Here is a 16,186-nt window from a genome sequence, read left to right as displayed (position 1 = left end):
GGAAGACTCTGGGTCAGTCACATATCTCTCAGCCTAACCTACTGTACCTCACAGGGTTGTTGTGAGGAAAAACACAGCCATGTACACTGCTCTGGGCTCCTTGGAGGAAGAACAGGATATAAAAGTGAAAATAAAATAAATAATAATTTTATCCTTAAGATGGCATCACACTTTTGACGAGTCTGCCACTAAATATTAGAAAGCAACCTCTCCCAGACTTTATTTGGGTACCATAGTAAGTTGGAATAAATAATGTTCAGTTTCCCTTCTAGGGGAATTTAATTTATCTGAAATATTCCACTTTGATATAGCTTTCAATTTAGAGGCTCTATAATATAATTCTATGTTTGGAAGTCCCAAGTTGCCATCCCATTTATGTTTGAACAGAATTGCTTTGGTTCCTCTAGGGGTTTCTTGTAATCTGCCTTCCTTTTAAGTTGATTGTCTCTTGTTTTTATTTTCTTTGGAAGTAAAAGATAATTGCTCCCCAAGCAATTGCCTATTTGAAGATGGTTTTCAAGTTCCCCCTTGGGCAGAATTTATGGTTCTTGCAATTTTATCATAACACTGGAAATTTTAATATTTTATTATTATTATGCTATTTACACACAGTCTACCAGATGTTATTGACTGGATTTGGTACTTTAATAATTGGGCCCTTTCCAAGGGTCTAGGATAACTAAAGAAGAATTAAAGATATCATTGTAGTATTTGTGCTGTCCTGGGAAGTGTGATGTGTTTTTTATTGATGCCCAAGGTGTCAAGATAGTGTTCAAGTTCTTTTGGTACTGCAACAAGGGAACCATTGACACCACTATTGTTTTCTTTTTCCAGAGCCACTCAATTTCAATCTGAAGGTCCTTGTATCTAGTTATTTTCTCCAATTGGTTTTTGTTGACTCATCTATCCCCTGGGATTGCAATATCAGTTATCAGAACCTGATTCTTCTCAATGACTGTCAGATCAGGCATGTTGTGTGCTAAATGCCTATCAGTTTGTATTCAAAAATCCAAAAGGATTTTTGCCTCTTCATTTTCTGTGACCTTCTCAATCGGATGATTCCACCAATTCTTGCTTGCTGGCAATTTGTAATTCTTGTGAAAGTTCTAGTGAATCTTTAATATTAATATTAATATTAATATTAATATTAATATTAATATTAATATTAATATTTTATTTATAATAATTCCTAGCATTTATATAGCATTAAAAAAGGGTAACAGTGACTGATGCAAACTAAAAGAAAATGACTTTTTAAAGTGTATTTTCTTGCGAAAGTTCTAGTGAATCTTTAATATTAATATTATTAATATTTTATTTATAATAATTCCTAGCATTTATATAGCATTAAAAAACGGTAACAGTGACTGATGCAAACTAAAAGAAAATGACTTTTTAAGGTGTATTTTTTTCAGTTTAGGATTCTTGTAAGTTAATCATTTTAAATAAGTATTGCCAACTCTACTTCTTGGAATTCCTAAATAAAAATGTTGTTTTTAGTTCTATTGTGATGGTTTCTTCCTGTTTTCTGCTGACCTACCACTGTTGTGGAGAGGACAGACCATGATGCCTGCATCTTGGCTAATACAGGAAATAGCTGCGCAAGGCAATAAGACGACCTTACTTCCTGGCTTGAGATAATATAAAACAATGGAATTGAGGTAGAGGGCGGGGCGGGGGGGGAACTATGTTGGCTAGAGTGGAGGAGCAGGGGATGTGGGATACGTGCCAAATGGCCTGAAAGTGTGCAGGAATCTGCTGTGTGCTTCTGCAATGACAAGAAGAGCCCATTGCTCTGCTGGAGACAGTAGTACAATTGGGAGTTGGTCATGTGACACTGGAGAAAAAAGATAATCTTATGACTCGGGGAGACAGTGGAGGTATATGCTTCATGGGAATGACATTGTTCTATGTACTTATATTAAAACTACAACAGCAACAACCAGGAAAAGCAGACTTCGTGGATGCCATGGTTCTCTGGAAGATGGAAAATCCCATATGCCTTATATCAGCATGTATTACTTCCCGCTATTTTGGTCCTAGAGAGATGTGAGAAGGAACTGAGAAACCCAGGATTCAGTGCTACGGCATCCCATCATTCCTGACTTTGACCCAAGGGACAATGCTGCCATATCTTGATATTACACTAGTGTGCTGTTATGCTATAATATCTTGATATTACAAGTGTATGGTGTGCTGTTTTTTTGTTTTTTTTTACTATACTATCAATTTTCTGCTGTGGTCATTATGCCATTTTCCAGATATCCACTCTTCCTCCATCATTCTTTGCGACATGCACGTGCACCCCCCCCCCCAACGAATCTCTGTTTCTCTTTTACCAGACGGAATGTGCCAACTACATCCGAGTGCTTTATCCTTTAAACCGGACACATCTATTGGCCTGTGGGACTGGAGCTTTCAACCCCATCTGTGCTTTTATCTATGTGGGACACCGAGGAGAGGTAAGGAAGGACACTTTGAGATGGAATGAAGCAGACTAGTGGTCATTTTATGACCAATTAAATTATTTTAAATTCTCAGTGGTATCTACTGCAGTTAGTCTAAGGGCCAAACCAGATAACAGTGTCAATAGTGTACTGACATACATAATCATATGACTTTAGGGGTACATGTTCCTTTCTTGCTCTATACTGTATTTGGATGCATGATTTTCCTTCTTCCATGTTTTTCTTCCTGTTTGACTGTGGCGTTGCATGTACTGTGACTTTGTTTCACCATAATAATTGAGACGGCAGTGCCCATGATCTGTATTTCCAGTCTCTATTCATCCTCCTTTTGTCCCTATTCCTGCATCATGTGACTTGCTCCACTTCCAGTTTCCAGGTCCAGATGGTGAAAAAAGTTGATCTCCATCACCAATAAAAGTGGAAATAGAGGACACTTTTCACCGAAAATTCTCCATTTTGCATAAAATGTGCATATGTTTATTGCTGTTATATATGCATATTTTGATAAAATTGAATAACATAAATACAGCTCACCACTGTGAAGCTGATGACCAGGTGAGCTGTATGTCTGCTCAGCCTGCTGTCTAGGTGCAGAGTTCTCAAGGCCCCTCCTTCTTAAATGTAAATCCATCTCCTGGAGGCTTTACACCCAGGGCTTCTGCCCCAAATCTCCTTCAGAAGAGAGTGTGTGCATTCACACACACACCAAACTTACCTCAAAGTCACTTCGAGATTTTTGAACCCACTCCACACACAAACCGGGCTTTGTGATGCAAATTCTAGCTTATCTCAACATATGTCCGAGTTTTTTAAATGCTGGTTTTAAGATACTTTTTCTGAAACCGCTGGAACAAATGGGATAGGAACTGTCATAGAATCATTAGCATGATAAGAGGCATGCTCTCTTCAGAAATACAGATCTGTCTCTGCAGGAGCTCTCCCCCCACCACACTCCCATTGGCTAGAAGGAGAACATGGAGCATGCCATGTGAACCTGTTTCAAAATAAAACTGAGAGCAGAGGGGAGGGGCTGCTTCCCTCAATGCAGCGAGTGTACTTGGAAGTGGCTTCGCTCAACGTTTACCCCGAAGCCTGAAGCCAAGTGTGAATAACTCCCTGGTTAGGTTCACCACACACACAGTCTTCTGTCCTCCTCCCGCAAGGGTCACCCAGCCTGCTCTCCCCAGCCAGGCCAGCAAGGCAGGGCATCCAGCTAGCTGCCGAGCCAGCCTCTTTGCACACTGACACAGTGGTGCATACACAGTCGGTCTCCCACTCGCATGCTGTTCTGTATGACTACAAACATTTATATATGACTTGTCAACAGAAAGTTTCACAGTGGTTTTCAAAGAAAAAGAAATAAGATGCTCCCCTGCTCCTAAAGGACTCACAATCTAAGAAGAAACACAAGGTAACACCAGCATCAGCCATTGAAGGAATGCTCTGCTTGGGTTGAATGGGGCCAGTTGCTCCCCCCATGATAAATAGAAAAGATTCACCATAGAAAAGATTCACCAAAAGGTGGCTTTTTACTCAGTTAGCAGGGCTAGCTGCTAACTGAGGAAAGTTAGTTAGCTAACTGCTAACTTCTCACTGCCACCCCATGAAAAGAGCAAGCTGCACCTGCCGGGCCCACCTATCTGTGCTCCTGCATCACAGGGCTCTGCCGCCTGCCACTGAAGCCAGACCCTCCCCTTTGGCTTCCCCATTGGATGGATGGTCAGTAGGAAGGGGAAGGAGACAGCAGAAGAGAAGCTGCTCATGAGAGCAAAGTGTTCTGAGCAAAGGAAATGTTCCCGCTGCTCCCAGAACCTGGACACCACAACACATGGGGGAAAAGTTGTTTGGTCCCCAAATTATTTGCATGTCCCCTATAAAGGTCCCTAGTTTGCAATCCTACTTCCAATTGCCCCGTCCTCATGCACTGTTTTTTTACTGTGGATACTAGGAGACGTAGCTACTATGCCCATGTTTGTGTTCTGTACTTGGACATTAAACAGCAGGGTATTGACATTCACATCATTTTGTTGTTGTTCATTAGCATTTTTACACTGATTTTTTACACCACTTTTCTCTGATTCCCACCCCCCTTTTTGTAAGATGCCTTGATGAGATCACTGTAATAATAAAATAATAAAAGAGAACAGAGTAATCAAAAATGACCCAGCAGCAAAAATGGCACAACAGATCTCAAGTTGTGCCAGTAATCTGGCACAAACAATCACGGGCAGGTTAAGAGCCTGCCTACATAAGAAAGGTTTTCCACTGCAGTGTTAAGACAGACAGGTTGGGAGTAAGATGGTCCTCTCTGAGAAGGAAGTTCCAGATCCTGGATGTGACCACAGAAAAGGCCTGCTTCTGTATCCCGAATCAAGCGAGCCTCAGAAGTATAAGATGCCTCCACAACAGATTTCAATGTACAACCAGATTCTTATGGGAGGAAGCAATCTTTCAGCCCCCAAATCTTCGTAGTGCGTTTTGTGATCGGTCTTTGCAACATTCTTCACTGAGTTCCACAGTGAAGGATTGAGCTCGCTTGCTGTTAAATCAAATCACGTTTTAGCCAGAGCAGTATTAACAGCTATATTATCTCCTACAATACTAACCATAGAAACTGGATGCCAAATTGTGACATCTTTTTCTGCTTAAGATAAGAGGGAGATATGAGCACTTAAAACCCGCCTCTCTCTGTTTAGTATAAATGTGTGATGAGGGGAGATTCAGTGTTGAGGAAATGCAAAACTAGATCTCATCTCTTGTGGAAAATCTGAACTGTTCAACCTTTGATAAGGTATTGGATGAAGTAGACTCTTGCATATGAAAACTCATTGCACAATAAACCAGTCTACGTCCCATTGCACATGGTGTTCTTCCTGCTACAGCTTAACATGGCTGCTTTTGTGGAATTAGTCCAGCCTTGCAAGCATCCAGGAAAGAAATGGATTTTGGATCTATTAAGCTGTCAGGCTGATTGATGCTCCATTGCATATCTAATTCCAACTCACAGTGCTTTTCCTTTCTTTTAACAAGAAATCCCCTATCCTCTACCAAGCATGTTTGGTCAGCCCCAGGTGCTGTTGATAAGAGGAGGGAATGAAGAGATGACTGTATGATGATGAAAGTAAAGCATGGAACAGGGATAGAGTTGGGAAGGAAAGTAGAAGCAGGTGAAACTGAGATCCAGACAAATGTACTCAGAAGTGCAGCAACCTATCCTGAAAGATTAGTACTAAGGCGCCTGCCTTCAGAAGGTATTGTTCTTTGTCCCTGCTCTAGGACATTGCTTGAGTGTCTTACACGATTGCTGCTATAGCAGACCAGCACACAGCAGTGTCAGCCCTTAGAAGATAGGAGCCTTTGGGAACACGCCAGTTGGCCTCAGATCAGGAGAACCTTTCACAGAGCCAAACTTCCTCCAAGCAAGGAAGGCCCAGGAGTTCTGTTTGCCTGACAATGGATTCAATTTCCCACATGATCCCTCTTTTGGATGAATCCCTGAAGTCTTGTCTTGTCTTTAGGGATTTAGACCATGTTTGTTCCTTACTGTGCTAGAGGGTTATATAACTGTGTGGGTGGCATTTCTTTCCCCCCTCAATCTTTTGCTTTCCCTCTGAGTCGTTGCTCATAAATCAAGCTGGCCTTAGCAGGGAGGTCATCCAGCGTCACCCTGTAACCCCTCTCACTTCGGAGGATTCCGTACTCAGAAGCTTTTATTGAGTGCGTGAGAGAAAGGGCCCTTTCAGCACACTGTTTATCATGAGCAAAAGGGATGATCACAGACTGTCCCCCTGACCTCTCGCACCACAACCCTATCTGCTACCACCAACCCCACCCCGGTGCACGTTCACACTGTTTTAACCTGGTATTGAGACCCACAACTAAACACAATTGGGGCCCTGTTTGTGTTTGCTGCTGCAGCATCCCAGAAATTTAACAAGGCCTCGCCTTGGCCTTCTCTTGGCATGTGAGCTGCCTTGGGAATAATACTAGGTCTGAGTGTAGGCGGACAGTCAAGTGGGCCTGATGTCGGCCCATAATTAGGCAGTTTGAAGAGCCTGCTTTGTCTAGCCAAGTGGATAACTGGCAGGGAAGCAAGCAGATGTCAAATGCTGCACATTCTGTAGCAGCACTGCAGAGCAGAAGGGGAATAACAGGGATCCTCACCATTATTAGGCCCATAGTCTCACATAGGTCCTTTTACTGGTGGTCAGAGGCTAAATTTCCATCTTTAGAAAACTATTCCTTTAAGTTCTTTGATTTTAATGTTTTTAATTTAAATTTCTTTAAATTGAAAGGAAACTCTAGAATTCTGAGACTGCAGCTCAAAGGATTATCGCTAATCTATATCTCCTACGAGACACAGTCTTGTGATGCTCCACAGGGCTAAGGCTAAAATTAGCACAACTGCTTTCTTGAAAATGGACCAACTGCATATTGTTTGCACAAGAAAAAATTTCCTGCCCAAAAGGTGGCATTGACAAAGGCTCCTTCGTCATGCTCCTTTCTCAGTCACAATCTCAGGGTAAGAGTAAGAATCTTCAAGACTTGAGCCTAAGGTTGTGAACTCTGACTGAAGCTATTCCTGGAGATCTCCCCACCCCAACAAACAAATAAATAAAAGTCCCCCGCCCCCTCACAACAAGGCAAAAAGTGGATTTGTTTAGACCCTGGATATAAATCGGGCTAGGCTCTAATGCACAAAGGGTCATCTTACTGTGTCAGAAAGTTCTTTGTTTCTCGCTATCCAAGTTATCTCCACAGCTTCGAAATTATGACCAGCTAAATTTATAGGAGGAAGAGGAGATCCTCCCTTAAGTGTTTTTAAGAGAGGAGAGCTGGTCTTGTGGTAGCAAGCATGAATTCTCCCCTTTGTTAAGCAGGGTCTGCCCTGGTTTGCATTAGAATGGGAGACTACATGTGAGCACTGTAAGATATTCCCCTCTGGGGATGGGGCTGCTCTGGGAAGAGCATCTAGGTTCCAAGTTGCCTCTCTAGCATCTCCAGAATAGGGCTGAGAGAAATTCCTGCCTGCAACCTTGGAGAAGCCACTGCCAGTCTGCGCAGACAATACTGAGCTAGATAGACCAATGGCCTGACTCTGTACATGGCAGCTTCCTATGTTCCTTTGTAAGACAGGAAAGATGGACATTGCTCAGGCCATTGGTAATATTTTTCTTTGTCACCAAATCTGAAATAAGTAGTATTCCTTATTACAATAATACACCAAAGTCACAATGCTTTCAAAGCTAAAGAAGTTCAAGTTTTGTCAATATTGAGAAAACTACATGTTTTAAAAATACGTTGACAGTTAACTTTCATTGAACAGTGCCTGTATCGCCTGAATTACTTATTGTTCGAAGAAAAGCTGTAGAGGCTTAATCCAAGTAGATGTGTGATGCTGTGGCATGCTCCTTTTCACATTCCATCTAATGCATCTTTCCAGTCTCCCTTCATTTCTTCCACAGGAGTACACCCACATAATCTCTCAGACTTTGTGTACCAACCTGATTCTCTCAGCTCTAATGTGTTGCTTCGTTAATAATTTGTACTCTTTGTTTTCCCAGCATGTGTTCAGCTTGGATCCTACAAGTGTAGAAAGTGGCCGAGGCAGATGTCCTCATGAGCCCAATAGGGCATTTGCGAGCACTTTTGTTGGTAGGTGCCAAACTAGATGAACATGGGTCTTGTATACTAATGGCAGTGTATACACAAAGTTCTAACACCTGTAAGCCCAGACTGCACTCAGCTGCTCTCTGCAATTGGCCCTGGAAACTGGAGATTGGGCAGCACTGGGTCCAAACCTGTTTAGTGGCCTCAAGCCTGTTTAGACATGGCCAATATATTATACCTGCCATGTAAAACTAATGTGAGCCTAGTGATGAATTCTTCTTAGGTAATCTTTCAGCAGATGAACGCACAACACAAACTTGGTATTTTCTAACCTTGGGGGACTTTAAACTGCCTAAAATCCATTCCAGTTTTGCACAGTTTGTTTTCTTCTCTTAATTTGTTTCCTAATTCTCTTGCTTTTACATTTTCATTACGGATATTTGGACTGATTTGTGTCCATCTGGAAATGAGTGCAAACTGGGAGAAGCTTTTTCTAAGGGCATATATACAAAACTGCTTTCTGTTCTAAAGTATGGAACGGCAGAGAGCATAAAGGAAGAGGTGCTCTGAAAACATGGCTCCTTTGTATGATCAGTCTTCATAATCAGACCTGAAATCTTTCTCATCTTGGTCTGTGGAAGGCTTTCACAGAAAAAGATCAGAAAGGTTTCAGCTCTGATTATGAAGACTGATTATATAAAGGAGCCAAAAGAACCGGTACCAATGCATTGACAGGTAGGCGTGTGTGTGTACGTGTATTATTGGTTTCAGAAGTACATCAAATGCCTTTTTGAACCCTTTCAGAAACTCTGCACAGATGTGTTCTAAGTGAAGACGTACATTTTTGCCTCTCTGGTGTAGTTGGATAAACTAGTTTCATCAGGTTTTTCCAGATTCCATGCTCTCAGAAAGCTGGTGTAATGAAGAGGTTCCCAACTGAAGGTCCCCAGGACGCTTTCCAGATTAGAACCTGCAACGCGGTCATGACGAATCTCTGAAGTGTGCTTCCACACTTCCTGTGTTGTGACACCGCAGTCCCTACGCTGACAGCAGGGTGCCGTTCATATTTCCAATGCCTTGTTTCGAATTTAATCACTGTGATATAGTGCTATGATGTCCAGAGGCACTCTTACCCCTGGACTTCAGGGCCTAAGTCCAGGGCCTCCACACACCCTACCCCCCCCCCCCAATCCTCTTTAGACTGTCCTGGGTAGTGTAGTTTGTGCCCTCAAGAACCTACATGTAAAAAATGATGCAGTGGGGGGCGGGGGGGCTCCAAAGGCCTTTAGGTCCAGGCTCCAAAATCACCTAGGGGCACCTCTGATGACATCGTATATCCGGCATTAAAAAGTTGCTTGGTTTTTTTTAGTTAGTCTCTGCAAGACTGTTTTCCCTGTTAGGCACTTTGCTATTTACGTTTTGAAAGCAATTTGCCTGAACGGAAACATTTTGCTGCTGTTGAGCGGCTAATCTGGGTGCTTTCCAGATTAGACCCTGCAACGGGGTCACATTGTATCCCAGAAGTGTGCTTCCACACTTCCTGTGTTGTGACACCACAGTCCCTACGCGGACAGCAGGGTGCCATTCACATTTCCAATACCTTGTTTCGAATTTAATCACTGTGATATAGAGCTAGGACATTGTCTATCCAGCATAAGAAAGTTACTGTTTTGGGGGGTTGTTAGTTTCTGCGGGACTGCTCCCCATGCTGTTTATGTTTTGAATGCAACTTGCCTGAATGGAGGCATTTTGCTGCTGTTGAGCAGCTAGTCTGGAAAACGCCCTGGAAAGCACCCAGATATTGGACTGTAACTCCCGTCATCCCCAGTACAATGGCCATTATGGCTGGGGATGATGGGAATTGCAGTCCAGCAGCACTGGGGTCAAGAGTGTGGGTCGTGATCCAAGCCAGGATGTCTCCAGTTCAGCTCTCAACATTCACGTGGTGACTTTAGCCACGTCACTTTTGCTCAACCTCCACCCTCCATCTGTAATCCTGCTGGTCTACCTTACAGGATTGTGTAAGCTGATAATGCATGTTGAACTCTTTGGAATGTTCAAAGTGCTTTATAATGCTAAGAATCTGTAGACTTACTCCTATAAGCATGGGGATGTTGTTCAAGTCCTTATTGTTTCTGTGGGCTTTCTTTCCTAGGTGGAGACTTGTATACTGGACTAACAGCAGATTTCTTGGGCAGGGATTCTGTGATCTTCCGGACCATGGGGCACCGCTCCTCTCTGCGCACTGAGATGGACCAGCGTTTGCTTAATGGTAGGAGGTTACATGTATGAACATACATATCTGCCTTATACTGCATCAGGCTATTTGTCCATCTATCTCAGCATTGTCTCCATTGACTGCCAGTGGCTTTCCAGGGTTTCAGGCTAGGATCTTTCTCAGTCCTACTTGGAGATGCCTGGGATTGAACCTCTGCATGCAAAGCGGGTGCACTACTACTTAGCTAAGGCCCCATACCCTATGTATGTAACCTCTGATGAAGTTATGTAGCTGATGCTGTCTGACATAACATGACTGATATAGTTACACCACTTTATCATGCCAAAGAGCATGTTGTGTACTTTCCATTCTGCAGCAGGGTGGGATGAATAGTTCTTTCCATTTTAGACAAATGAGGAAGTACATGTGCTTTACATATAACTTAGTCACCGAATCATGAGCTTGAGGGGAAGTAGGTAGCTTGAGGAAAGGTGAATGAATAAAGCACATATTTTCTAGACAATGGTGAATGAAAAAGGAAATGTTCGTCAGCAGAACTAATAATACAGTGGAGGTGGGTTAGAGGTCAGGGTTATAAGGAATTTGAACTTGGAAAATAAGGATGAGGTGGGTGTTTGTTTTATAGTAAAGCTCCTTTGAATGTGGCCCCTCTTAATAAGTGGAGCTCCATTGACAGGAGCTCCACCAATAGTGCTAGGAAAGAGTCTGCAAAGATGGGAATATTTTAGAGTGTGCTGAGCTGCAGACTTCCTTTTGCGATAGTTTTCTCACATGCCTTGTAATCTTTTGTACAGCACCCAAATTTGTTGCTGCTTATCTGATCCCAGACAATGATGATCGGGACAACGATAAGATCTACTTCTTCTTCACTGAAAAGGCAACAGAGTCAGACAACAAAGGACGTGCCATCTTTAGCCGTGTTGGGAGGATCTGTGCGGTGAGTTTTCAGAGCCATTTTATGTGCAGAGTGAGATAAGGATTGCGCTGGGAATTGAATGTATGGAAATCCCACTGGGCTGCCTCAGAGATTTCTCCTGAGGTTTTGGCTTCTAAATGAATATGAGCATTACCTAGCATTGGTGAAAGCATATCTGTACTTTTTGTTTGAAAACAGCTCTTCTTCCTAGTACCAGTGATGTCATCACACAACCAATCAGATTTGGTTATGCCGTTTTTGAACCCACTTCCTCCGCCCCAAAGCTACATCTTAATTTGGCTGAAGGGAGGTTCCCTATGGATGCTGCTGCCGCCGCCACCACCACCTTCTTCTCTTTACAGTGCCTCACAGTGCAACCTACTGCCCCGCCAAAAACCTAAAGGCCCCACCTCTGAAGAGTATAGAAAATTGTAGGTGCCATTTCACAGGGGGAGAAAATGGCCCTTCCCCTCACTTACATTGTGCTGAGCTTTGAAATCAGACCTGCTTCCCCATTGCCTTTGGTGCCTGATGCAGAGCTTAGTCCAGTAGAGGAAGTCTGTTTGGCACATAGAGCATACTTTAAGCATTTCAGTCAAGACCTCATCATCGGTAGTGCCTGGCCCATGAGGGCTGCATAAATCTCTCAAGACTGTAAGTGTTTCTTTTTCAGCCAGAATTAGGAGCATGGGATTTTTCTTTTTGGTAGTTCTCTTTAATGTAGTTGGCAAAACAGGAGAAAAGGAGGGGGCAGTCCCCTCAAGCCTTTGAATGTCAGCTTTACATTCTTCTGTCTTTCATCCAAATGGAAACTCCCCAGTTTTCCATACAAGTCACTTCCAATTCCAACCTTCCTTTCTTCTTGGTTCTTTTTCTCTCTCCCCACAGCTGTTTCATGAGCTCTGCCTTGCTTCCAATATATTCTGTCAAAGATTCTTGACACCATTTCCCGCTCTTAGGTTCTAGTACATCAGGTGTGTGTATCTTTACTAGAAATGAACTGCAAGGAAAAGGACTAACTGCAAAAATAATGAAGGAGCTGATTCTGATCCTATGAAACTTGCAGCACTCTGTGGTCATGTTTTTTAGTGATACTTTCGGCATAATAAACTATCATCAAATGTAGACATCCAGGTTTTCCTGGATGAGAGATTATCTGAATCCCTCTCAATCTGGGTTTCCAGTTCAGTTCTTGAACCCAAAATGCCCTGGTCACTCTAGTCTAGATGACCTAAGCTGAGAGGCAGATGAAAGGAATGTCACTTTGATTCTCTCTGCTGTGTATAATACCATCAACCATGCTAATTTCTGGTTCACCTTGCAGGATTGGGTGATGGGAAAGCACCATCTGGGTGCTCTGGTTGTTCCTAGAGGTCAGGTCCCAGAAGGTGGTGTTGGGGGAATGCTGTTCTGCCCCATGGCCAGTGGTTTGCTGCAAGGCTCGGTTTTGTCTCTTATGCTTTTTAAGAGCTACATGGATCCTCTGGATGATGTTATCCAGAGACTTGGGCTGAAGTGTTGTCAGTGTTCTGACGACACTGAGCTCCATTTCTCCCTTTCATCAGATCTCAGGGAGATAGCAAAGACTGTGAACAGATGTCTTGTGGCAGTAAGTGACAGGATGTGGCTGAAAAAATAAAACTGAATCCAGATAAGATGGATATATTATCCTTGTTCAGTTGTCATCTCCCTGTTTTATTGAATGTGGGGAGAGGGGGCGAGCGGGAGTGTGCCGGCTAGTCACGTCTTCTCACACTGACACACTCAGTGGCATACCTCGCCTGTGTTTAAACATGAGACCTTTTCTGAGCACAGGGAGTTGATACTCTTTTTTAAAGCCCTATCTGGCTTGGATCCAGCCTGAATACCTGGAGGAATCATTGCCTCCACATCAGCCTGCCCAAGTATGGACATCATAATCAAAAGCCCTCCTTTTGGTGCCCCCTTTGCCAGGTGGGTGGGGACTGGGGAGAAGAGGGCTTTGCTCAGTCTTGGCAGCGCCATCATGGAATTCTACCCCCAGAGAAGTTCTACCCCCAGGCACCTACTTTGCTGCTGTTTAGGTAATGAGTAAAGACTTTTAAAAATTTTCTGAGAGGTTGTTGTTGCTGGCATTTTAATCTACTGTGTGTGTGTGTGTGTGTGTGTGTGTGTGTGTGCGCGCGCGCGCACTCGTGCATATGTGCAAGCACTAATTCTGTGTGTCTTATTCAATTGCACTTAGTTTTGTTAGCTGCCTTGAGAACATTTTTATATTGAAGGGCAGCATATAAATGTATTAAACAGATGGAGAAAACATATTGTGTAAACAAGTGGTATGTGGGTGTACACTACAGCAATGTCACCATCTCAACAGCTACACAAGATGCCACAAAGTTTATCCGTGTAGCACAGACCAATTTACACACATGCCAGAGGATAATAGTATGGAATAAAAAGGAGTGCCAAAAGTGCAAGCCAACCTTTAATCCAGCATCAAGCCAATTATATTTTTAATATTTCCGTTCTGTTCATCTCATGCTTTGTGTGACAGGAGCACTGCCTTTTGCCCTATCTCTGATTTTTAAACTGCTTTGTGTGGCCCCCACCATCTCACCATTTAACCCAGGCTGCTTCTGCTTTGTGATACTGTATGTGTGCGTGCAGAGTGAGCAAATGCACACTTCCTAATTATAGCCTCTCTTGAATTAACACCATTCATTGCATACATAAATGCCTCTTTGAATTCAACAATTGCTTTCTTGGAGGCAAAGTAAACTTCTCTAACTGAGATTTAAGGGGAGCTTGTTTAAACAAGCCTCAGTACGTGAATTCTTCTTCAGTGCTGATGGTTAGGTGCTTGTTTTCTTAAAACTGGTCTGAAATTTACAGCTTCACTTTATAGATGTGACTAAGTGCTAAGCAAAAGAGTTCAATAAATCAAGATGGCTTTCACAAGAAATACACATCTCTCTCAGGCTACTGGGAGCTGTCCATAGCTCAGTGGTAGAGCTATGATGGTAGAGGAGGTGATGATGATGATTATACAAACAAGTTCTCAAAGTGGTTTACACAGCAAAAGGTATACAAAATGGCTCTCTATTCCCAGAGGAGCACATATAAACACATATACACAAATAATCGACTGGAGGGATGCTGTGCTGGACTGTCTGTGCTGGACAGTTAGTCCCGCCGCCCCGCTAAATATAAGAAAACCATCACTTTAAAAAGTTCCTTTTTGCCCAGTAGTAGCAGTATTAGGTCTGCCAGCAGGATTTTCGGAGCCCCCTGGATTCCCCACTCCCGCTGCTGCCATTTATTGGCAACTGTATGGTTGGCTGCTGCTGCCCCCCATCTCGGCATGCAAAGTACATTGGGCAGCTTTTTCTGCTGCCCGACTTCTTGTTCCAAATCTCTGCCTCCAAGCTGCTTTGCATGCCAAGCAGCTATTTCCACCCACCCCCAGCGCAGGTCGCCTCCCTGCCTGCTCATCCGCCTGGCTTCCCAGCAAGGGCCTATCTTTTCTGGCAGCACTCTCTCTCTTCCTCTGCTCTAGGCTCTTGCTGTCCCTTTGGAAAGGTCCACTGGAGTGGAGGTGTATTCAGGTGGTGCCCAGCAGAGCACTAGCTTCAAGGAATCGGCCAGTAGAGTGTTGACCAAGAGGGTCTGTGAAAAGACTCAAGGCTAGCACTCACTCTACTGGCCTCTTTGCAGTGGCGATGGCAAGGAAAAGGGGTAGTAGCGGGCATGTGGGCTCAGGCAGGTGGGATGGCGCCTCCTCTGCTGCTTCTGGGCCCAGTAGGGGAAGTTCTGATCTCCCTCTCCGTTAGCAGCCTCTGCTTCGCATGCAGACCTGCCTAAGAGATCATGGCAAGCTGTGGTTTCTCACTACAAGAGTGAGCCTTGAAGGACCACAGGCTTGGGCGCTCCACCTCTTATGCATCTGAAAGAAAGTGTTAGTTCAAACTAAAAAGTTGAAGCTTTAAACTACAGTTCCATGTTGCATATGAACTCCTGCATATGTCAAGCAACATTTAGGCAAAATAAATAAATAAATGGAGAAACAATGGGAGAATGAACATCAAGGCAGGCACTGAGGAATTAACATTGGACAAGAGGATATTAGCAGTGCTTCTTGCATGTTGAAAGAGGCCCCTGTCCCTGCAAGTATATCTGCATCATACACTTGGAATGTTGATGAGAATCTCCACCATATGGAACAGTGAAGGTCTACCCCCTGCCTAGCTTCCCTTCTCCTAGTGCCATTTGGTTGGGATTACTCCAGTACTTTTGGATAAGAAATCTGCAAAATACGCTTGTTCTTTCTTTCCACTCTTTTTGTCTCTTGGGATTCCACAGCTGTTGCATTCACTCATGGAGGGACATTGCCAGATTAGCATCTAAATGGATGAGTTTCACTGTTCTATGTCATCAGGCCTCATTGCTATTATTGCTCCATTGCAATCTTGATGGCTAAAAACATTTATTTAAACCACCTAGACCTGACCTTTGTGTATGTTTAATGAGAGGTCACATTCCTTACAATTAAGATTATAAGAGTTTGGAGTTCTTTTCTTGATCTATTGGTACTGATTAGCTAGGGGAAATATTTGAATACAAGTTAGTTTTAAAATGCAAGGTCTTTTTCCTACAGGAAACTTTAATGTTCCTCATCTGTTGTCTTGATGTTTTAGAAATGACTTACTCTCTGGAGGTTACTGAGACTGCAAGCAGGACAGCAGGCAGAGGCAGCCCTTCTATGAGGCAGGGCGAGGTGGTTGCCTCGGCCATAGGTGCGGGGAGGGGGGCAGCAAGTGCTGAGTCCCCACCAGCAGGGTGCCATCCCACCATCCAGTGCCACCGTCTTTCCTTGCCCCACTGGGGCACACTCTTCATTTCCCCCTCCTTGTTCTGCTGGGGCACACTTCTTCTTCCCACTCCCACCGACTTGAGCTAAGAACTCTGCTTCCACCA

General features: G+C 43.5%; 1 protein-coding gene across 13 annotated transcripts in view; it reads left to right on the top strand.

The window, feature by feature from the left end:
* SEMA3G (semaphorin 3G) overlaps positions 1 to 16,186 on the top strand; it is a 147,287-nt gene that overhangs the window by 106,573 nt on the left and 24,528 nt on the right. For 12 of the 13 annotated variants that reach the window (XM_053299543.1, XM_053299540.1, XM_053299539.1 and 9 more), the window contains 4 exons: positions 2,343 to 2,462; positions 8,033 to 8,123; positions 10,234 to 10,350; positions 11,112 to 11,254. In XM_053299543.1, coding sequence (XP_053155518.1) covers positions 2,343 to 2,462; positions 8,033 to 8,123; positions 10,234 to 10,350; positions 11,112 to 11,254 — 471 coding nt within the window. Of the gene's footprint in view, positions 1 to 2,342; positions 2,463 to 5,820; positions 6,331 to 8,032; positions 8,124 to 10,233; positions 10,351 to 11,111; positions 11,255 to 16,186 lie in introns of those variants that run through there. The other variant, XM_053299546.1, reaches the window with a different exon arrangement.

Source organism: Hemicordylus capensis, chromosome 2 (assembly GCF_027244095.1).
Source record: "Hemicordylus capensis ecotype Gifberg chromosome 2, rHemCap1.1.pri, whole genome shotgun sequence".
In the NCBI taxonomy this organism is placed as follows: Eukaryota; Metazoa; Chordata; class Lepidosauria; order Squamata; family Cordylidae; genus Hemicordylus; species Hemicordylus capensis.
This window is presented reverse-complemented; position numbering and strand designations above follow the sequence as displayed.